This window comes from Cupressus sempervirens, chromosome 5 (assembly GCF_028749045.1).
Source record: "Cupressus sempervirens isolate cs-2001-9-10 chromosome 5, ASM2874904v1, whole genome shotgun sequence".
Classification (NCBI taxonomy): domain Eukaryota; kingdom Viridiplantae; phylum Streptophyta; class Pinopsida; order Cupressales; family Cupressaceae; genus Cupressus; species Cupressus sempervirens.
In genome coordinates, this window is record NC_143122.1 from 1018180734 (window position 1) to 1018205271 (window position 24538).

The 24538-nt window shown below is 37.9% G+C and overlaps 1 protein-coding gene across 1 annotated transcript in view; it reads left to right on the forward strand.

The window, feature by feature from the left end:
• Positions 1-24538, forward strand: part of LOC149559400 (Thioredoxin z) — a 97069-nt gene that overhangs the window by 28697 nt on the left and 43834 nt on the right. The window contains 1 exon segment of the mRNA XM_089833301.1: positions 9188-9310. Coding sequence (XP_089689427.1) covers positions 9188-9310 — 123 coding nt within the window.

Below are 24538 nucleotides of genomic sequence, written 5' to 3' on the forward strand. Positions count from 1 at the left end.
TCCTCAGAGAATGAACATTCAATTCCACCATGTTAACCATAGCATCATGAACATGTCTTCTACCATAATCCAAGTGCATCAAATGATCCTCAACATCATCAAAGAGATACAATGCAAATGCCAGAAGCTGTTAACCAGGAACTCTCTTTGAGAACAATCTCCACAATTTTTTCTGTAACTCACGCAAATCTTCATAACTCTTTCCGCGAACATAGACATAGCATCAGGACATGATTTGAATCTACCTTTAAGTGTGCTTTACATAACTCTTTGACCACAAACTGCACCAAATGAATCTTCCTCTGCAATTCTAGCTAAACTATCCAGAAAACTGATATGTTGACATCAATGATGAACACAGTCATGAATGCAAGATAAGTACTCAAACATTACTCTGGCAATCTAACAAAATCCTCCATACAACTGCATGAAGTACTCATGCTTATCAGAGACATAGTTGTCTTTGAAGGTTGATTACACTCAATTACCATTTGTTCCTTTCTTATCACCTTCTATTGGGTATGTTCCTGATTAGTTTGTGTCATCTTCATCATTCAAGGATATGGTGACAAATGAGAAGATTTTAGAGACATCTTCATGCTTCATTTGGATTCCCCTTCTTCTTCCTATCTAGAATGGGAAGCATTCTTGTATTTGTGCTTGGTATATCTTCTTCACAACAGAAGAAAAGTTGCTTCTAGGCATTGGTCTATGTGTTTCCTTTAAGCAGTCACCATTCTTGTAAGACATTGTTCATTATATGGGGGTTATCATGTCTAACGGTTTCCTTTCTATGGGGGTATTCTTTTGATTGTATATGCATTATGTATGTAGTCCTAGTGGGGTCTTTTGTCCTCCATTCATCCATGCATCTTGGTTGTTTTCATCTCTCTTTTTTGGGGGTGAATTTTTCCAATGAGGTTTTCTATCTTTCTCCGCTTTACAAGAGATTGTAGTGCATTGCTTTTGCACTTACATATTGTACATGGGTACCTAACATGGCCTAGTAGCCGAGACCCATCTTGCATTGTCATCTAGCATTATGAGTTTAAGTACATTCCCCTATGTTGTACTTAGGGGGGGTGTTGGTGTAATCTATTAATTATAATTACACTTTACTTAAGCTTACTTAGATAACGCATTACATAGTAGTTTGCATCCTATTTTAGCACATGGTGCAGGAAAAATTCTACTTTCGATGGTGATTCTTATTATCTAATTCCACTTTATGCGTGAGACCCGCCTTCAGTGCTCTAATCACATTATCATCTTCTCATTGTTGCACATTTTCGCACATACTTCATTGTACAATGGAGGATGATCCACCTTTGGTGGACATATAATGCCACTTAGTGTGGCTGATAGCTTATCCATTACTTATCTCCTAGTTATCATGCGTTGCCTATATATTTAGGCACATTTACATTGTATTAAATGGGGCTTTATTGATGTATTCATCATTGTCGAATCCAATCAATTAATTGATCATATCATTGCCTCTTTTGTGCTATTCATTGAGCTACTAGGTCTTGGCATATTGTCATTACCTTAGGCAAATTCTTACAATTATAATGTGAGATGTAGTTATGGCTTTATATTATATTGTTTTTGAACTAGAATCTGGTACATACTGATTCCTCCCCCCCACAAAATATGTGTTTATGCGTTTGATTAACATCTCATATGGGAATATTTTTGTAGGTATGATTATCTTCCTAGAATCTATGCCACATTCTTTATTTGCCACAAAATCCATCATATGATTTGCTTCATGGAAACAATGAGAAAGGGATATTTTCTTAACCTCGTTGCGTAGTGTTCATATCAATTGGGCAACATTTTTAAGCTTCTAATTAATTATTTTGGGGTTGCAAATTGTGTTCATACACATTTGGGAGTTTACTTCAATGATTATGTCTTTTTCACATTTGAGCCATTATTACTTTACAAACACCTTCCTCAATTCTTAGTTATTGGTGCCACATGCTTTATTTGCCACAAAATCCATCACATGATTTGCTTCATGGAAACAATGAGAAAGGGATATTTTCTAGCCTCGCTGTGTAGTGCCTATATCAATTTGGCAGCATTTTTAAGCTTCTAATTAATCATTTTGCAGTCACAAATTGTGTTCATACACATTTGGAAGTTTCCTTCAATGCTAATGTCTTTTTCACATTTTAGCATGATTACTTTGCAAACACCACCTTCAATTCCTAATTACTATTTCGATGCTATTGGCTTTCCCTTTACAAATTCTATAGTTCCTTTCTTTCCAAATTTCTTGTATCAACATTGATGGGTAAGAGATCCAAATACCCACCTAAACCAATAATTGAATTCTTGGCCTGACAGACCCAAATTCTTCAATACAAATATGTGATATAAGTTGAGATGGGTAAGAAAAGTTAGGCTTGAACTCAACAACAACGGACTTGACTCTTCAAATGAGATTGGCTAGATGTTTGCTAGAAACTCACATTATTACAGTGCTTTTTGAAAGTATAGACATATGTTGCTCATGCAATTTTACAATAATGTGGATTGAACATGCATTCTTGTTATTAACGTCGACTTGAAATCACTATAGTTGAGTCAATACAATTTCTTTAAACTAGAGACTTATGGATTCTACAAGGTGGGTACACCAAAATGACAGTCTAGCCAATACCTCCCCTTATCCTGCCCAACAATGTAGTAATTTTATGGCTACTTGTTGATGTCAGTTTTGTACCACTATATAACATATAGCAATTGAATACTTGATATAGAATATCAAACACTCAATCCCTCTCTTGAAAAGTAAATACTAATGAAGACATGAGAAAAACTCCAATGTTCCTTACACCCGTGGATACTAACTCAGTTATATTAATGTGATTTGTTGGTTAATCACGTAGGCGGCCTTACATTGTTCATTTGAGGATAACTTGGACTTTTGGTGTGATGGTGATGATGTCTGGCTTTGCAATGTATATGACTGCCAAATAATGTTGATAGTGATGGTGATGGGGGGTGTGTCTGCTAATGATGTTTCCCTTTTTCTGACTTTCTTCTTCAAAACTCTAACTACTAAACTACTTGCTGCTTTACTCCTATGAATGGAAAGATTAGGAAATGGACGGGGATAAAATTTGATGAAAGTTTACCAGCGGCTCTACCTCCAAAGATCCCTATCAAACATCCACTAATATCATCATGTAACTATCCATCTACTCTTACTCTTAACAAATCTCTTGAAATAAAATCTACTTTAACAACTTCAAAGGAATCTAATTTTAACTATTGGAAGTAGAAACCATGCAATAACACCAAATGTTCTTAATCACCATGCAAGTCACAACAATGATAAAGAGAAGCAATTTTGGTATTATCTTAGCAACAATTTTCTTCAACCCTTTACAAATAAGAGCAAATAGCCTTATTTAGGGGCCAAAATTACAACCAACGGTAGAGATTAAGAGGTAAAATCAACGATCTAGATCGAATCCCAGAAACCCTAATTAGGGTTGCCACTCCACTGGCCAATGAGAAGACGCCACCTCATCAATGGATCAATGAAAAAAAGGAAAAGTGGCAACCAATGAGAAGGCACCAAAATGTAGCCAATTAGAATCAGATACCTATCCTACCCAATAGAAAGGAGAAATTGCCACTTGGGCTTACATCAAATGATCTAATATAATTCTACCCTTTTCTTTCATCTTCTTAGCCAAAGTGATGAACTTGGCTAGCTTGTCGTTGACTTCCTTCATGGGAGGGCAAAGCATGTGCTTCATTCTGAGCTCAGCCAAATTCATCATGTTGCTCGCTACTTGCAGTGTCTTCTCATGATCCTTCTCATACTTGTTCACATATCCGATAAAGGCATTGAGGGAGGCAAGGGTGCCCAAATGCTTCTTCTTGATGACAACCTTCCCCAACTCATCCAATCTCAATCCAAATTCTGTTTCATTGACATTCTCGTCTTTGATATCTTCAAAATCAAGTGCAGCCCCAACATCGCTCATCATGGTTGAAATGGAAGTATTAATGCCTAGGCTGTGCTGTGCAATCTCGTTCCATATCTCTTCAAGTATCCTCAATCTGATGGTCAAGGCAACAAACCAAGACTCCACCATACTCATTCCTCCATCTACCAACTTGGTTCTCTCCAAATATCTCTCCGGTAGCTTAAGAAATGCATGTAGCTTGTGAATGGCTAAGTCCTTGACTAGAAGGAAATCCTTCCACTCCCCTTCAAATGTTTTGAATTTGTCTCTAATAGCCACCAATGATCTGAATGTTGAGATAAAGGAAGGCAAGAAATTTCGCCCATCTTGAATTGAATCATGGATCCAATCCTTGACTTTGTGCAGCTGAGCCGATATCTCTTCTATGTTACTCCTGCTGTCTTGAGGAAGGGCTGCCTGGTGCAACTGTTGGATAGGTTGACAATCTCTCCAATACTTGTTTTCGGCCTCCAACTTTACAATCCTCTCATTTGCCTTCCTCAACCTTTCTCTAATCTAAACCATGCCTTCCTGGATCTCCTCACATTCCATGTCATCTGTGATTCTTCCCAAGTTATGCTCAACTATCTCATACTCCTGAGCTACAATCTCGTCTATTGCCTTGCTAACCTTTGGTATAGCAATTTGAACATTTCGGTGACCCTCATCGTCGCTCCTGATTACTTTTGCCACCGTTTTTGCAATTTGCTTCTGTATCTCATTGTCATCCTTTTCCACTAACCCTTGAATATCTTCAGCTGTTCGGACAGTCACCAATACGCCTCTTGGCATAAGCATTTGCCTTAACCATACTAGTGCAGTGCATCTCCCCAAATTTGGATTTGGTTCGACTAGCAAAGCATCACCAATTGCCTTAGGTGCTTGGCTTATTTCCTTAATATTAATTGGCCTATCCTCTTCTTCACTAGTGACTGTCACATCATCTCCATGTTGGTTCTCCGAGAGAGGAGAGTACTCGGTACTGTTGCTGTAATAGCTTGATTCTGAATTAGAGCTCACCTCTACCACGTCCCCTTGCTCACTTGTATTATCCTCTTGGCCTCTAGCCTCAATTATGCTCTCCCTTGACAGTGCTGCATTCCGTCTCCTCTTTGCTGGAGGTTCTTGATGTTCTTTTTTTTTTTCAACCTCCAAACTTCTCTTCTTGCTCTTAACTGCTTTTTGTTGCTAGCTATTGCCCTCACCTTTTTGTCCGACTGACTTTGCTGGACTTACTTCCGGTCTCATCATCTCATAAGTAAGGCGTACCTTCCGATTTTGTAAATGCCTTAACTTCTCATTGTACCACGACTCAGTGTGTATATCAACTGTCCTTGTAACTGCCTCTAAGGAAGGATCCTGATGATCATCCCAATCCACTGGACCCAATTCCATTTCATCCACTGTATCATAATCTTCTCTTAGTACATTTTCATCATCTTCCAGCTGATCGGGAATATCAAGGCCTCTCCATCTGATTGCCCTCATCATGCCCACTGACAATCTTGAGAAAGCTAGCTTTCTCACGTGAAAGTCATTCTGTGCATTAGCCCAAAAATCTTCTATAGTAGGAATATGTTTGAATGTGTTCTTGTGAGATGTCTTGATAAGACCATTAGGATCGAATCTTTGTCTTGCTCTATACCATCTTAGATGATACCATTCTAACTCCTTCACCGTAGCTGCAAAGGTGATAGGATTGGGGCAAGTATCATTGCCTATTCCAAATGAGAAGGTAATCCCTGTCTCACCTTTAAGTTTCATCATTTTGTCATAATGCTCAAGTTGCCTAGCCAACTCTATTAAAACTAGCTTGTTGGGTGGGTACCTTGGAAGTCTTTTGGGACAAACTGTACTTCCTGCCACTCTAATGTATGTAATTTGTGGAAATTGGATGAACCAACTCCCATACTTCTTAACGTTTACTTCTGCTTCCGATGAGAGCCTTTTAGCAGGTGTCCCTTGTAATATCCTTACCGTCTTCATGGTAAAGGCGTCATAAAACATCTTATAATCTTGGGTGTTGTGCAAATGAAGCTGTGGATAGCACTCATGCACCAAACATTGCCTCGACCCATTGCCAATCACTCCTAAGGCCTTAAGTCCAGGATTTTCATATAGTCTCGCAATCAGATAGAAAAGGTAGGATCCCATAAAGAATTTCTTTTGATTTTGCACTGTCCTAAGTTGCAACCCTAAATTTTCGCTTATAATTCTAGCCCAATAAAATTTTCTCTTTCCATTTTCAATTTCATCAATAAAGAAGCACATGCAATTCTCGAATTGCATTCCTTGAGCCACGCCCATGATTCGGCTGAGAAGCACAATAAGATCGCCGTACTCTGATGTGAAATCTGACTTGGTTAGCCTTGACGCCTTGGTAACTCCCTTTTTTCCCTCGCGTAACCAATTCTGCTTTAGATAAATGAAGTAAGCCTCTTAGTTATCCTGAAATAACTTGGCCGCTTGATCCATCATTACCACTGTCATGCTTTTATACTGGGGAATATTAAATACTTCTTCGACCACTTGTCCGCCGATGTTGGCTAACACTTTCTTCCCTTCATCAAAAACGACGAACTTGGTAACAATATCAAATCGGGATGCACACTCCATTACCAATTTTGGACAAGGCAAGGTAGGAGGGAAGACCGCCGCGTGTACAATTCTGCTCTTGTAGATCTTCTTCGCCATGGGGGATTGTCCTTCTTTCAATCTGTCCTTCAATTGTATCATATTCACTGTACCGATATTGGTATCACTTATTTGCCTCACTTTTGAGAAGAAGGTGGTCTTAGGCATCATGTCTTCTTTGCCTTTTTTGGTATTCATTCCTTTTGGGTTCTTACTTGCATCATGTCTTCTTTGCCTTTTTTGGTATTCATTCCTTTTGGGTTCTTACTTGCACTAACATCTACCATCCTAAACACTTATTTCTGCCCCTTCGTTCTAAATGATATGGACTACACTTATCAATTTCCAACCTTCTTTCTATCGATGAAATCTAGCTTATTTTTGCCTCTCCAAGTCCTATCTCTACACTTATCAATCTCCAACCTTCTTTCCTAGGGGTGGGACTACCACTTATTTCTACCTCTTCGTTACCTTAGGATGGACTACACTTATATCTCCCAACTTCAATCCTAGGGTGGTCTAGCTTATTTTTGCCTCTCCAAGTATCCTATCATGAAATCTACAGTTATATCTCCCAACTTCAGCTTATCAATGGAATGATGAAGTGGTGGATGATGAGTCTAAGAAGAAAATAAGAGAAACGAGCCAAGCAAGAACAAGGAATAGAATTTGCCTTTAAACCAATCTCCACCTCTAAAGATGAATAAAATTTTACCTTAAATCTGGTTTTACCAATAATGGGGCCCTCTTCTAGTTCGGATCAAATCTTAGAAATTTCAATCCTCTTTGCAAATAATGATGCCCTAGCAAAAATCAGAATTTCGATGAAATTGCCCACATTTGCCAAAATCAGACCTTGAATCATATAGCCTCTTCACCAAACAAAATCACCTAAATCTGGAAGGAGAAATCATAGTCAAAGATGGAGAAATCAGACCCAACAAAAAAAATCGCCCTAGCTGGAAAAATCAGATCTGCTCCAAAATTGCCCTAGGACAGAAATTCGCCCAAGCAAGAAGGAAAAAAATGTCGCCAAGAAAAGGAAAAATTCTGCCTCTCCAAAAAATTGCCCAAGCTGAAAATTTGCCTCTAGAGGAAAATCGCACATCCAAGGAGAAGGAGGAAAAAGGAATGAGAAAATAAGAGGAGGGGAAGCCCCTCTTATACTACACTTTTTGCCTCTCCAAGTGGGCTGATCTGCCTGGAGGGAAAACAAAATTAAATTAGCCCCTTAATTAATGGCTCAGATTTAAATGCAATATTAAAATTACTTAACCCATAGTGAAATTGGCTCATTTAATTGCTAGTTCAAAAATTGCAAAATAGAAACAAGGTAAGCCTAGGAGATGTCAAAATTTTTATTTAATAACGTTTTGGCAATTAAAATATCATTAAAATCGAATTTTGCAAGCCAAAATCAATTTTCAATTCCAAATTACCAATTTCCTTTAACATTTTAAAAATCTTCTAGGCAATATTTCAACCAAATTAATGAGATTTTGCAATTTAATCCAATCTCAATTTAGCAATACAATTTCATTTTTTTTTTTTAAACAAAATAAATCCTTTTCCTAGCAGTCAAAATTCAAACTCCAATTTCAATTTCACTATCAAAACTTTTCTTTTTCACCAAAAAAAATTCAAGATTTTCAAAACGACTAAATCTAAAAAATTGTTTTGAAAAATGCTCAAGCATATACAATTACAAATTTTCAAAATTCTATCCAAGTCTAAAATCTGCAATTTTATCCTGCGTGATATTATTTTAACTATCAAAAAATGTTGTTTTTGAATTCTGTTTGGCCTAAGGATAAAATTACATGTTCCGAAAAAAATCAAGTTTTGCACCAAGTGAAAAATAAACTGAATCCCCTTCTGCCCGAAGGCATCTAAGGTGTACATTTTTTTAAATTGAAAACCCCTGGGCAACTCAAAAAAAAATGTTAAGGCAACCGAAAAAAGGGGGTCCCCAAATTGTTTTGGGGCGCTGATGTGAAAACCTCACAACACTACTCCAATGGGTTATTTTACCTGCAAATGTGGGCTATATTTCTCTATTTTCTTGTGAAATAAAGTCTTATGCTCAGAATCAGATAGTCTTTTAAATTTGATTTTTCTAGGGTTGCCCACTGCACACAATTTATGTATTTTGTGACTGAAGTCACACAACTATTATCACTTCTACTAGTCAAATCTGTACTATATTATGATTCGATGATGTAGGTTTTGTTGATTGCCTAATTTGTTTTCCATGTTGGAGTTGGGTTCTTAGTGATATTTGGTAGCTGTTTCCTACTACCTTAATGTCATGGAGCCATCATGCAGTCTGAAATCATAAATCCTACTCTAATAGTAGGTTGTAAATGTTTAATTTTAAATATAACCCGCAGTCTCCAGAGGATCTATGCTTCTACTTTCACAGTTTGCCAATTGTAAATGCTCTGTTTCCTGTTCATCTGCCAAAGATAATATAACTATATAGCGTTGATCTTGCGTGTAATTTTACTTCAATCAAGATTGAGATAGTTGTGGCACTGATTATGTTATATTTGTTGGAACAGAAAAAGATTACTGGCAAAGAGTTAAATGATCTCCTGAAATCTGATAGAACGACTCCTCTAGTGGTGGATTTCTATGCAACATGGTGTGGTCCCTGTGCTTTGCTTGCACAGCAGTTGGAACTGGTATATAACACTGTCCTTATATCTTTTTTACATACAGATTCAAGCAGATTGCAGAGTTTTTAATTTTATTTTAAGTGAGTGAGGGGAAGAACATGTGGCAAGCATGTAGTGCAGAACTCAATAAATTGATGAATTTTTTTCATGAGCAGATGTGAAAGAAGGTTCTATATAATTTTACAAAATATTGCAAAGTTTGGCCAAGATCATTCTTCTTACGCTGTTCTGGTTACAAACATTTCTTCAACATATTTACCAGAACCCTTTATGTAACAACATAATCATTACTATTTGCCAAATTTATTACATGTTTGCTATTCATTTCCCATTCAATTCATGTTAAAGAATTATGATCTTCCGGGTGACCTCCCTTCTTACGGCTGCCCCTTTTTCCTCTTAAATAGGATTACAATGCTTCCAACATCGCCCATCAATACTTTCTCAAGCCAATTCCCTCGTTCTATTCATTTCCATATAGGTGTGCTTAATGTCAGTGCTTGTCAATATTGAAGAGGTTGAATCCTTTCTTCCGACTTGCCTTTTAGGTGCCAAGCCTAAATTTTCTCATCTCTGTTTTTATCCATAATGAAATTTAGTTAGAATACCCATCCATCCATTAAAATCCAATGGCTAGCACTTAATAAGTCCTCTGCACCAGTGTATCAGTTACAGATTGCTTCCCTGAGGAATGGTTGAGTTTTATAACCCGTGAACAGACCCACAGGCTGTTAGTCTAATTCTAACAAGGCATTCATGCCAACACATGCATTAATAAAGAATCACATATGAAAGACAACAGAATTTTAGTATATTTTTTTAGATGAAGATATGATCATATGAGGGTCCTATTTTCTCTCTCATCTAAACAAACAGAGATATGAATATTAAATAGCATGAACCATCGACATATACTATAGTACACTTCATTAATTAACCTTTGTTTACTATGGGATTGAAGAGCCATATGACCAGAAATATGTCACTTTTGAAAATTTCTTTTGGTTTTGAACTTCTGTCCAATCTTTTGCTGCCACCTCCTCTTAGCCTTCCAAAGAAGCAGGCCAATGGGAAATGGACTGATTGTTGGATTCAAGAATGAAATCAGGAATGAAGACCCCTACTCTCCACTCTTCTGCTGAAGGTAAAATATCTATTTTTTGGATGCTGGGAGTTCTTTTACTGTATCTGATCTTTAGGTCCATCTTGCTCTTTTTTGCAACGGCCAAAATGTTTTTATCTTATTCTTCCTCAATTTCTCCAAACCAGATGTGTCCTTCCCTTTTTTGGTATTCTTCTAGGGTAAGAAAGTGAGGACTACATGAATACATTTATGAGGAGAAGAGGGGACCAAGGGTGTTTTACCTATTGGGGAAACCTGAGTTGTCAGCTCTGCAGCATCTTTTGAAGATGATACTTCTGCTGCACCTTTATTAGCTACTTTCAGTGCAACTGAAATCTTAACCAGTAAGTGTTAATATATTGGTCCATTCCACCATGTCACAGGGTTTGTTATCAGATCTTTCCCCACCATGTATATTGAAGCTAGGTGACCTTTGAACTACCTGTAAGCATTTTCTATAGCAAAAGGGGGGGGCTTTTTCCTACCTGGATTTAGTAGAGGTGGAGTGTGCCAACCCATCTCTTTCAGGGTCTAAAGCTGTGAAAATTTCTAACTCATTCCTATTCCTTGAAGGTACACATCTACCCAATATTATAAAGGAAGATTAGGGAGGCATACCTACACTGGCATTACTGAGAAAGATTCTTGTGATATTGCTATCAGGATTCAACATGTGGTTTTCGAGTCAAACTCATAAACCCATGTTTCATTAGTAGTGATTAACAAAACCCATCTCTTGTGAGAATGAATGGAACACTTAGCACTCATTGCATCTTAAGTGATGCTCACAGAGGTGAAGCATTCAACCTTCCTTGGAGGTCACCCATCCCAGTACACTTAACCATAGAGTTTCGTCCAAGGTTAAACTCACTTAGCTTGCCACCCCATTTGCAAAACCTTCAGCAAATGTTGTGCCTTATGAACATTCATTATTGAGACCCTTTAGCTAGTCAATTGATAAGTAGGAGAAAGATTCTGTTATGGGATTGAATTCAGGAAACAAAAGTTTTATCAACAGTACATGCTTTTTCAGTCCCAAGGTTTGTTTGCAAGAATGAAATGTCTATCTTCTTCAGATTCACATAACAGAACAAAACAATCTTGAGCACAAGGGGAACCTCTACAGTTTTATGTATGTGTATGCTCCCTATATTGTATATTTATTCATGCAAGAGCCCAATTGGGATAGAGAGAAATAATTGGGCAGCAAAGCGAGCAGTGCTCTTACATGATAAGGAAAGGGCCGAAAAGGAGTTAGAGGAGGCTAGAGCTGAAGTGACGGTGAGTAGGGCGACCTATGCACACAAGGAAGCATAGGCTATGGAGGCGTCACTTTTGCTGAAGGAAGTTGTGGAGATCAATTCGAGGGCACAAAAATATTTACACATTTGCACAAACCAAGTCTATGAGCTGCAAAGGATATTGGACACTCTAGGGACGTACCCTCCTCCGTCTATGTTTTTTTTGGTGTACTTAGTAATTGTTTCCAATATTGTAAGTCGTTCGGAGACAACCTTTTCTTTTGGGGGGGATGATGTTGTCGGCAAAAGTGTAAATTGTCATCGGGAATAATAAACTATTAGTTAGTGTTATTTACCGAAGGGTGTTCAGTTATGGCTCAATGGTCGAGTCATGCCCCTTTAGGTTCTATATGTACACTCTCTGTGTGGAGATATGCATCATTAATTGTGGACTATTGTATCTGGAGTATTTAGTATGTGTCTTTGCTATCTTGTATTGTCATTGATGTAACTAAAGCACTGAGCATTAATGGAATATTCATCTTGTTCTTGAAGCATTGTGTACACTTCCGTGTTTTGTTTTACATATTGTTATCGTAACATGCATTAAGCTCATTTACCGTATATAGTAAACAACTTTTCCCAAGTTTCTCCTCATATATGACCTCCTTACCTAGCAACATAATAGGAGGTGTATCTATAGAGGCACAATTTGTGCATTTCTCAGTGTCTTGTCCATAACAATAATGTGTTGCTTCCCTCCTACTTTATCCTTTGTTTTGTTTTGCATATCTATCTTTTTTCTCACCTTTCTATTGAGAAGCAATCCTTGTCCCCTAGGTAAAGATTAAGGAACAAATGACCCTCCTTGTAAGGTATCTTAGGGGCCACTATCCCTTTTGAATGCTCCATAGAGGATCCCAACATTTACATATCTCCATAGAAAATTATTTTTCAATTCTTTAGTAGGTCATCATAAGTGGCATGGCTGCCCCTAATGTCTATCTCTAACATTGTCTACTTTAGGGTTAGACATTTTTTGAGTTAGATTTTACATTTAGAAAAGAGTGCTTCTTTCTGCTACTTGCTCGTAAACGAGGTTTGTTACATGATGTTATTTATGGCTAAATCTTTGCTAACTTCTCCTGTTAATGAAGTATTACATTGATGTGATTATATAGACATTTTTCTCATCCCCAACTCAAATTCATTAACTATATTTGTATTGTTTTAAAGTTTAAACCTAAATTTGGTTTCTTATATCCTAAAAATTCATTGATTAGCTCATAGATACTATTGATGCCTAGAATTGCTCCTAGGCGAACAACCTTATGGGAATTTTAGTGAATGTGGGACCTTGTTTGTTTCACTGAGCAACCTCTGAGGTTTTAGAAGTTGGTTCTTCATTATATGTGGTAAAGGGAAAAAAAAGTGCTAGGTAAAACAATAAATGGTGATATGCCAAGCTTTCAGAACACTTTAAAATGCACATGATACCTCATAAAATGAAGTATCAAGACAGCCCTTTAAACCAGATGCAAAACAGTCACAGATTTATGCATAACTCTTTAAGCATGAGACAAAGTGAAAGACACAATAATAACCATATGCAAAAAAGCTTAAGGCATAGCTTGCTTAGCAGTAACCATGAATGCTTGTTAGGAAAAACACATAAAACATTCATGGAAGACAATGAATCCTGAAAAACAAACGGCTAAAAAAGCATGGTTGATGTATTTCATTGATTCAAAATTCCCATTACAATTTTAAGGCTTGCTTAGAATAGTCTTTCGCATAAGAGTGGAAGTCCCTTCCTCAAATACAAAGAATATGGCAGTATATATATTGGCTAGGAAGCGGTAGCCTGAAAGCCCTAACAACAAGTGAAACATGCAGCGTGCTACGTTCTCTCTTTAGTGAAGTTCTAGAGCTGAGTCACATTACTGCCATCAAAATTGTTAGCAAGCCTTCAATCGCCGTAGGAAGTCAGAATTTCTTCATGGTGCTACACCACCATTCTTCTGCAAATATTGCGGTTCACCTACCATATCTTCTGTAGTCATGGTGGTAGCTTTACAGAGATCCGTGTCAAAATTGGAAGAAACCTTGAGCTCATGGATTTTGGATGCGTGGAAGCGTTCCATTGCAATAGGAAAAACACATGGCACACTAGCGTGAAGACTTCCCTCGAATAAAAGCTGAAATTCCAAAAACTACCGCTAGACACCCACATGTTTGCCCTTGCAAAATATCGGGGCCTGCTTGCAAAAGAAACTCGGTTAGCAAAAAGAAGGGACACTGAGAACTCGAGTGGGGATTTTTCTCTCCAAAGAAAACCAAACTCCTCTAAATGCTTTGTGTAACACCCATGTGTTCCGCTTAAGTAATGCCTAGGTTTACCAACAAAGCTAATTTGTGGTTAGCATTCAATTGACACGTGGCACCTTAATGAGAATCTTAGCAAAAAGTCTCCCTTCCCCTCAAAAGTTTCGTAGTGCTCACACGTGGCACTCTCTACAACGAGCACACTTTGGAAGATGAAGCTTTTGAAGGATAAAGCTGCAGACGTGGAAGTAACTGCACAACTTTGACATTTTATCACCCCAACATCGGAGGGTTATAACTTTCTGATCGTTGCTGGAAACTTGTAATGGCACATATTGTTGGAAGTGTTTCCAAGAGATCTAACTTCAGCCCCTCATAATCATGCCATCTACACACCTTGCTGAGGGGCAGATACTAGTTTTGACCCTTTATTCCACTCCGGAGGCCTCCAAAAATGTACTTTTCTGATATATAGAAAAATATTGAAAAATTGAGTTTTCGATTTTTCTCAATTCTGCTCAATCTGCCACTTTTACACTGCCTCAAGTCATTCGAATTGCTTTCAGAATGCTTCAGATGAAGGCAGTAGTAGAGAGCATCTATAGACCGAAAATTCCATAGCTTTGCACAATCTTATCCTATGCAATCTGTACTTATATTTGCCCAAATATCAAATTTTAGAAATTATATCATCCTATAATGTGCTTTCATCTTTTTTGGTGCAACTAGTTAAACTTGGCATGCAATAGAAATTGTTACAAAACTGGCACCAATGTTCTCTTGGCACAATTTTGTGTTTGTTGTTGGGACTTGGAATAGTGAAATTGTCCAATGTGGACAATAATAAAAGAATACAAAACTACAAATAAAATGCTCTAGAGAGTAGATTGAAAACTTTAGTCTACTTTGAGAATTGTGTTGAAATAGGAAGAGACCATGAGCTTGCAAATGTTGGGACTTGGAACAGTGAAATTGTCCGATGTGGACAAAAATAAAAGAATACAAAACTATAAATAACATGCTCCAAAGAGTAAACTGTAAACTTTAGTCTACTTTGAGAATCGTGCCGAAACTGGAAGAAATTGTGTTTCTTGTTGGGACAACAGTGAAATTGTTTGATGTGGATAAAAATAAAAGAATACAAAACTATAAATAACATGCTCCAGAGAGTAGACTGGAAACTTTAGTCTACTTTGAGAACCGTGTTGAAACTGAAAGAAACCACGGGCTCGTGAACGTTGGATGCGTGGAAGCATTCTGTTGCAATAGGAAAAACATGTGGAACCTTGACATGAAAACTCCTTTCAAACAAAGGGTGAAATTACAAAAACTCCCGTGAGACACCCAAATGTATGCCCTTGGAATATATTGGCACCCATCAGCAAAAGAAACTAGGCTAGTGAAAAGAAGGGACATGCAACACTTGAGTAGGGACTTTTCTCTCTAGAGAAAACCAAACTCCTTTAAACACCCATGAAACATCGACGTCCCACTTAAGTATTGCTCAGGTTTACCAACAACGCTAATTCGCAGTTAGTGCTCGCTTGACACGTGGCGCTCTAGTGGGAATCTTAGCAAGAAGTCTCTCTTCCCCACAAAACTCCACAGTGCTGACACGTGACTTTCTCTACAACGAGTGCACTTTTGAAGATGAAGCTTTTGAAGGAAAAGAGGTTGAGGATGTGGAAGAAGTTGCACAATTTTGACAGTTTATTACCCCAACTTCGAAGGGTCATAACTTTCTTTTGGCTGCTCGAAACTTGTAATGGCATGTATCATTGGAAGGGTCTCTAGGAGATCTAACTTCAGTCTATCATTACCATGCCATTGCCACAACTTGTTGAGGGGCAGATGCGATATTTGATCCCAAATTCCACTTTGAAGTCCTCCCAAAATGCACTTTTTTGAAATATAGAAAATACTAAAAACTTGAATTTTTGATTTTTCTCAAATCTGCTCAGTCACTGCCTCAAGTCATTCAAATTGCCTTCAAAATGTTCCAGATGAAGGCAAAAGTAGAGAGCATATATAGACCCAAAATGCCATTGCTTGTTTAAAAAGATAGCTGCACAATCTATTACAAAGTAATTGGTAAATATTTGCTTGATATCAACAAAGACCGAGAGGTCAATATATACAAAAGAATGAACGATGTTTCCTTAAGAAACGATCGTAAAGAATAGAATCATTCTATTCTAGCTAATAGAGAACTAACAGTTAACTACATGCTAACTAAATATTAGAAACATTCTAATATTTACAATAAATTACAAATAGATAACCGTTAAATAATAATAGAAGCATCTATTATTGTAATACTCTCCCTTAATGGTTAATCTATCCACTACACCAACTTGTCCTTTGAATTTGGCAAATTTGTCTGGGCCAAGAAGCTTGGTGAGAATGTTTGCAGCGTGGTCTGCTGTAGGAACATACTACAAGTCTATTGTCCCATCTTCGACCAGCTGTCGTATGTAGTGACAATGAACATCCACATGCTTGGTTCGTTCATGGAAGATTGGATTTCGTGCTAACGTGATAACGCCTTCGTTATCAACAAACAAAGTGGTCAGTCCCGTTGGTGACATCTGCATATCGCCAAGCATTCGATGAAGCCAAACAACTTCACAACTTGCCTTAATTGTCCCTCTATATTCAGCCTTTGTAGAGGAGAGAGAAATTGACTGCTGCTTCTTATTGGTCCATGTGATGACACCAGATCCCAAATTGGACACATATCTAGAAGTTGACTTTTTATCAACATAGCCTGCCCAATCTGGATCTGTGAACTCATTGAGTCTAGGATTAGAACTCCAAGAGTAAAGAAGTCCGTAATCTGTGGTGCCCATGCTTTGCTACCATCTAATAATCAACCTTGGGAGCTGTCGTAAAGCGTTAGATGTAGCTGATTGTGAAGCTAATAACAGGCCTAGTAGCAAAGAGGTAGATGAGGCTGCCTACTAGTTCCCTGTATGTAGTATCATCAACGGGAGGAGAATTAGACTTGGTTGATAACTTGAGACCTTTCTCCATGGGTGTAGATGCAGGCTCACAATCTTGCATACGGAATTTGTCTAAAAGAGCCCTAGCATATTTGGATTGAGAAATGAATATACCAGAAGACTACTTCCAAACCTCAACACCTAGGCAATAATGCATGAGCCCAAGGTCATTCATATCAAAACATTGGCATAAACTCTGTTTGATTCCCTAAATCAAAGATGTCGAACTACTAGTGATGATCAAATCATCCACATAAATGTCAAGGAGGATGATGTCACTGTCAGTAGTCTTGATGTACAAATTTGAGTCTGAAGAACACTTTGGAATCCTTGATTAGTGAGGTACTTACCAATTTTCATGTACTATGCCCTAGGGGCATTCTCCAGATCATTGAGAGCTTTTACCATTCTAAGAACCTAGTGTTCTTTGCCAACAACTTTGAAACTAGGAGGTTGTGTTATGTAGGCCTCTTTTTGTAGTCACCATTCAGAAAAACACTCTTGACATCCATTTGATGGACCTTCCAGTCAAACTGTGTTGCCATGGCTAGGACTAATTTGATTGTGCTTATCTTTGTAGTAGGAGAAAAGGTCTCCTTATAATCAATGCCCTGACGTTGAGAAAAGTCCTTTGCAACTAAACAAGCTTTGTACTTATCGAAAGTACCATCAGATTTGTATTTGATTTTGTAAACCCATTTGCAACCAATGGGTTTCTTCCTTGGTGGAAGATTAGAAAGGACCCGGTTGTTATTCTTCAGCAGGTTCTGGTGTTCAATGTCATGGCTTGTTCCCACTCTGGAATTCCTTTAGCTCAGAATATGGTTGAGGTTCAAATACAATATAAATGTTGGCCATAAGAGCATTAATTGACTCTATAGGTTTGCTCTTTTTCGGAGTTGTTCTCCCATCAATGAGCTCAACATCTCGAAGATCAACAAGTGACTTAGCCCACCACTTAGGCCAGAGAGGAGAACGACTACCATTAGTATTAGGAGATGCTCTATGATCAGGTTCCTCATTAGAAGAATCTGGATCAAACCTAGGTGTAGCATCTACAAATCTGGGTGATTTTGCAGGAGAAGTTGGAGGTGTTTGTATAGGGATCATTGGTATAATTGGAGCTTCAGAAGCTGCTAGAGCCCTCCCATCAGGTGGACCTAATGGAAGCCTAACTGTTACATCCCAATTTTTGACCTGATTTAAAATGTTCATATAGCCGTTGAGGTTCACATGAAGTCAGTTGACAATTAAATTTGTTATAATCCTGTGAAATGGTAAGATGGTTGGTTGTTGTAATTTCATATGAAGATAACATGTTAGTTGAGTATTTATCATTAATTAATGGAATTGAAAAGATGGTTAACCGTTATGATTATTTATGATTAATAACTTGTTATGGTAATATCATTTAACTACGGAGAACTTCCTTGTAAGGAGTACATCAAAGGGGTGGAAACATTGTCAGAAAAGAATTGGGCATAGGAGCATCATCAATATTGGGCAAATGGGTATGAATCATCCGTCACCATGGTTGAGGACCTAGTGACTGCATAATAGGATACACACATTAGACACGCATGAGCTATTAAATAAACAATTTCAAACGTAAATTAACTTAATTAAAATATATTGCGTACCTCAAAGGTTTGATTGATCTTTCTCAATATTATTTAAATTTATACCTATGTATGTACACATAGAGATAAATACAAAGTGACACCATAATATTATCTTCTTTATAATATAATGATGACACCTCACAAATAAATCTGTATACGTAGATAAATATAAAGAATAATAATTTCGATTTTAAACTTTCAAACTTTCTTCCAACCTTTATTCTTTCCTTTTGCTTTATTTGAAACCGATTGAACACTTGGTGTTTTAAATTGGCAAATATTCTTTAAGTTACGGAAGCCAAGAAGACTTTTAAAACCTTTTATATCATAAGTTGAGAGAAGAAGGCGGACATCATTCCAAACACTCGACTACCCTACTTTTGCTACGTGTCTCCAGTAATTATTTTCGCCTCCCCATAACACCCATTCTCATTCTTCTTGTGCCGATATCTCTGCTAATTCTAGTCTGCATTTTCTTGCCACGATTTCATGCCCATTTAGACATTCTGCCATAATTCATGAGTACTCCTTTGGTTGAAGTTGTTTTAGATATTTTGCAACTAAGGTATGGCGAATTAGCTGAGTGTTCAGCAAGACATTATCTTCAATTTGTCCAGGTTATGTGAAACACCCGAAACCAATATTTCCAATTTGATTTCCTTGTATAAAAGGTGCAATAATATCGAACTTCATAGCAGTAAGCTTCAAAATTTATCAAGATGATATCTTGTTTGATTTTACAGATTTGAACTTCTTTGTAACTTAGCTTTGTTCATGGCAAGTGAAAGCTAAGTAACCTTAGTATGGATCCATAAATCATCATGCCAATGGAGAATAGAATTAAACAATAACTTCTGCAATCCTTATGAATATTTTTCTCAAATAATAGATTGTGATAAGTTACACACACACACACACACACACACACACAACACACACACACACACACACACACACACACACATGTATGTCAATTATGAAATAGTTGAAATCAACGGAAAGAGCTGGTTGCTCTGAGATTCAAACACCTAGGACTCACCCGGCTGTAATAACTAAGGAAAAGGGTGAAGAGGTGAGAGAAAGGAACTTGCAATATCATGAAATAGAATCAGATGTGACATAACATTATTTACCATATTTAAAAGGAATCATTTAATGGCTCATGTATGGTCATGTTTATTGTATTCTCTTGCTGTCAAGTCGAGTGGTGTGATTAGATACTAGGATGCTCAGTGGATGACAAGGTGTTCCATGTCTATTCTGGGTAGGGAGGTCCTTTCTCGTTAAATATTGTGTGGGGATAAGTTATGGTTCGAGGTTGGGTGGTTAAGCCCCTGACAATGTTTCCCCGCTCCACAAGATGTCGAACATGCATTAGATAAAGATAAGTTATGCAATCAAACATTTATCGGTAATAGTTAGCAATGGGAAGAAAAGAAATGATACAGTGGTATCTGATGCCCTAAGTGATACAGTGGTATCTGATGCCCTAAATGATACAGTGGTATCTGATGCTCAAAATGATCCAATGGTAATTGATGCCCTAATTGATACAATGGTTTGTGATGCCTTAAATGATCCATTAGTAATCAATGCTCTAATTGATATAAGTGGTATTTAATGGTAATCGTCATTTGATTTTGATATAGTGGTATTTGATGGTATTAATCAATTTATCCTAAGTGATATTTGTGGACTAATCTGGGTGATTGCAGAAGCATCCCTGCAATGATTTCTCAGTTCAAACTCCACGGTAGGTAGATTTTAATTTCCATAGTAAATTTATTGATGGTGTTTTCAATTGTTAGTTTTGAAATCTCATTTAACTGATTGTAACTATTAATCTCATTCACATGAACGTAACTGATATAACTGTCGTCCTATAAAAATGAAGTAATAGCTGTATTTCTTTGAATATGTTAGCTGTTAATTAAGACCCGGAAAAAGTGGTTGTTATACTAACTCTCAAATCATGAGCCTTCATAGGCTGGTTTGCTAGATCAGTAACAAGTGAAACATGCATGAATGGTCCTCGTTGCTCATCAAAGACTACATCACGACTATACAAGAGACAAGATGTCTTAGTGTTGATCAAGTAGTAGGCGTTGTGAAGACTACTGTACCCAACAAGCATGAGTTTCTGAATCTTTGCATCCAACTTGGTGTGTGACGCATCAAGGATCTAGACAAAAGCAAGAAAGCCAAAAACCTTTAGGTGACTGATTTTGGGCTTGCGACCTGACCAAGCCTCTTTTGAAGTCTTACCTTTGACGACCACTGTGGGTGATTGGTTCAAAAGATAAACTGCAGTGTTAACTGCTTCTGCCCAAAATTTCTTCTGAACATGTTTGTGTTCGAGCATGGATCGAACCATCTCGGTAATTGCTTTGTTCTGATGTTCAACTACACTGTTATGTTGTGGTGTGTGGGGTGTGTTAATGTTGCCCCGCTTTTCATCCTCTAACCAATTTGTGAAGTAGAAATTTATGCTTTAGTAAGGTCCTAGGTGTATTCAAGTCTAAGTCCCCTTAGGTGGAAGGAATCTTCATCGGATTTTTCATTTTCCCCTTCTCCACATTTCATAGCCGGGTGGTTTCTTTCCTTTGTGTCGAGGGATGTTGCGGGTAGCTTAGTTCCTAATCCGATGGAGATTCACGAAACATGCAAAGGTTATTTGCAAGAGTTATATTTGCTTGTGGCCCATCGTTTTCTTCATGAGAACGAAAGCTTGCAGAAAACTGGACTTCGTCTTCTCAAAATCAACCCATGAAGGTGATTTCTCGTGAAGAGCACCAAATGATGCATACGGGTCAAAATAAGAGGATAATAAGGTGCCCTATCACAAATTAATGTTCCTCTTACAATTATCTATCTCTGGAAGTATTCAAGATTCGTTTTAGCTCATATAATCATTCCAGGCGGAAAACTAGAAATTGACTTCTCTTCGGCGGGTTTTCAACCCATGAATTCTATTTTGCGCAAAAGGTAATTTTGAGGGAAAAGAAACAAAAGGTGGGTCCCTAATGATTATGTGCACTACTTTTCTACATTTCCAAACTCAAGGGAAAACATAATCAAAAGGTAAAGTTAAAAGCGAAGCTTGGTTTGAGAAATGGAAATTGTCTTCTACTTGGCGGGTTTTCAACCCACGAGGACAATTTTTCGGATTTTAAAGAAAATCAAGTTGGTGAGCGGATTAAACCCATATTTCGTGTGCAAAACATCTCAAGATGATAATGGAAATACTCTAACCATTTCAGGAAAGATCTATTAAGTAGAATTCGATTCAGCGGATATTTTCTTACGGAGTACTCTGTTCATAATTCCCAAAACTTAATGGAAAATGAGAAAGTAAATGAGAGATAGAAAGTTACTGTTGGGCCAACGAAATAGTGAAAAGACACCTAAATACCCATTAAAACTATGCATTTACTGTCCCAACGAATCTCTCCTTCAATTCATTGGTGTGGCGCGAATTCTGAAGATCAACGGGTGAATTGAAGCCCCTATATAGGTGGAAACATGAATAGTTACAAAACTACTGCTCTTTCTTGAACTGTTATTCTGTTAAAATTGCGTCACTTTTTCAAAAGGCTAGTATATGCACATTTGTTGTTCCTTTCATTTTGTGGATTCAAAATTCAGTTTCAAATAGGATGGCAACTAGATTTGCGGGTTTTGACGGATTTAATGGGATCAAGTCTTCACTGCAGAATTTCACAGACACTTCTCTTCATTTCTATGACATGCAAGATTTTCAGAAGAGAGTGAGATCTGAGGCTATTCATCCCATTACTGAGAAGCTCCGAGGATGTGGGCTAGTTGAAGCAACGGGTTTTCCAATTGTAGTCCAATAAATCACTATAACCCAGACATTGGACAAATTGTATTGCCAGATGACACAGTATTGATCTCCATTTATAGACAAACTGTAGTAAATTGCCTTTGAGTTCCGGAGCGGGAGGAGTTTTCAGATTTGACAATTGGCGGAGCCGTCTCTAAGTTTTTCGTGAAGAAAATGATTTGGAGAAAGGAAACCATGCAATCATGGTTTCAAAAACCACGGAGCATCAAGAGTAAGGTTCCTAAGACTCTTTTTGGTACTAATATCAAGCCTGAGATTGTTGACATCCTAGTTCTCTTGCACAGATTGAAAGGTGAGGTAGAAGCTTTAAACTTTGTTGAGCAATATTTCTTTTGGTGCAAGTAATTTTCTCTGACACCCAATATATTGATTGGGCTCACGAGGTAAGCGAGATTTTGTCCAATGCTCTTAGTTCTGCGAAATTCTACAACACCTTCTATATGTCCTTTTTGATTTACATGTTAGCTTCTCTACAATTATGGCCAGGTCTCCTGAGGGTAGAAAATTTCCCTGATGACGTGAAGTCTTATGAGTTCTCATGTTTACAATTGGAAAATAGTTATGTAGAGTATATAAGAGTTAATGATGCATTTACCATGAGAATTTGTAGGGAGCTCCAAGGATGCCCACAAAGGAGATTCAGTCCTGAGGCTATGGCCGCCATAAGTCAGTTCGGGAGTTATTTTATCTAGTTCTCATCATTTTCATATTTGTGTCTTGCAGCTTTTGATGGATTCACCTTGAAGCTGCCGAGATATCCAAGCTATATGATCGTGTTGATTGAGATCGTGAGGCAAGCGATTCAAGTGAACATGCTAAGCGGGAGTCTAAAGAAGAAAGGTTACGAGTTTCCTATGAAGGTGGGAGCTTTCAGGTGTGAGTCCTGTTTTGATGCAAAGAACATGTTAAAGGTGTTCAAGATGAAATATAAATTGGAGATGTATGAGGTTTTAAGGCCTATGTTTGATCCAAATGGATATGCAAGGGAGGTGTTGCAGATTGGAAGTGTTATCAAACATATCACCGCCATTGAAGACTACTGGGCTGATTGCAAGGATGAATTCGAGAGATGTGATCGTGCTTTTGCCAGACTCACAGTAGATCAAGTGAAAATGTATAAAGTTGATATCAATGTGGAGGGAGTGGAAGATGATGCGCAAAATATGTATAGTAATACCTATTTAACAAAGCTAAGAAATATTCCTATCAGCTCAGAGCCTTATGAGGATACTGGAGAAGATCTAGATTTCATGATGGCTCGAATTATTAAAAGGACTGGGAAGTGGATCGAGTGGACTACAACAAGTAGTCAAAGTAAAAGCATACCCACTCAAGCTTCTTCAGCAATTGCCCCTACTTTCTCCTCACAAGGTGGCACATCAGATGTAACCTTGGCCATAACTTAAGGACTAGCTCAACTAGCAGGTGGAGGTGATCAACCTCCAGACAAAAATATCCCTATGGCTAAGACCTGTCAGGATGGCTCCTCCCTAGTGAATGGTGCCCAACTAGAGGCTGAGAAGAAGGTGGATGAGCCGAAAGATAGTGCCGTTACTCCGGTTCCCTCACCTCATAGTAGTCCAGTTGCATCTGCAAGCACTACACTTCTCCTCCCAAGCAGCCCTCATGTGCAAGTAGTGGACTTAGGAGATGGAGGAAGTAGTGATAGTGAGTCCACTGAGTCAGATGAAGCAACCAAGAAGACTGCAGAGACAAAGAAAGGCGAAGAGTCCTCAAAGCTTGTTTCACAAGCCCAAAAGAACCCCTTCTCTTTGACCGCGAAAGCAATCACTCCGGTCAAAAGGAAAATGTTTAGCATAAAGTCTCTTGGGATGACTTCAAAGGTAATAGGCACAGATTCATGGTTGGAAGATACTTTGGATAGGAAGAGAAAGAGGAAGGATGAAGGTGCTCCCAACAAGGATACCTTATCCTTTGCTGTCCGCTCTGGATCTGCATTAACTAAGGTTAAGAAACAAAAGACCTTGTCTATCCTTGGGCAAGACCCTAAAACAGGGCATTTGACAATGGAAATAGCAAAACCTACTAAAGAAGG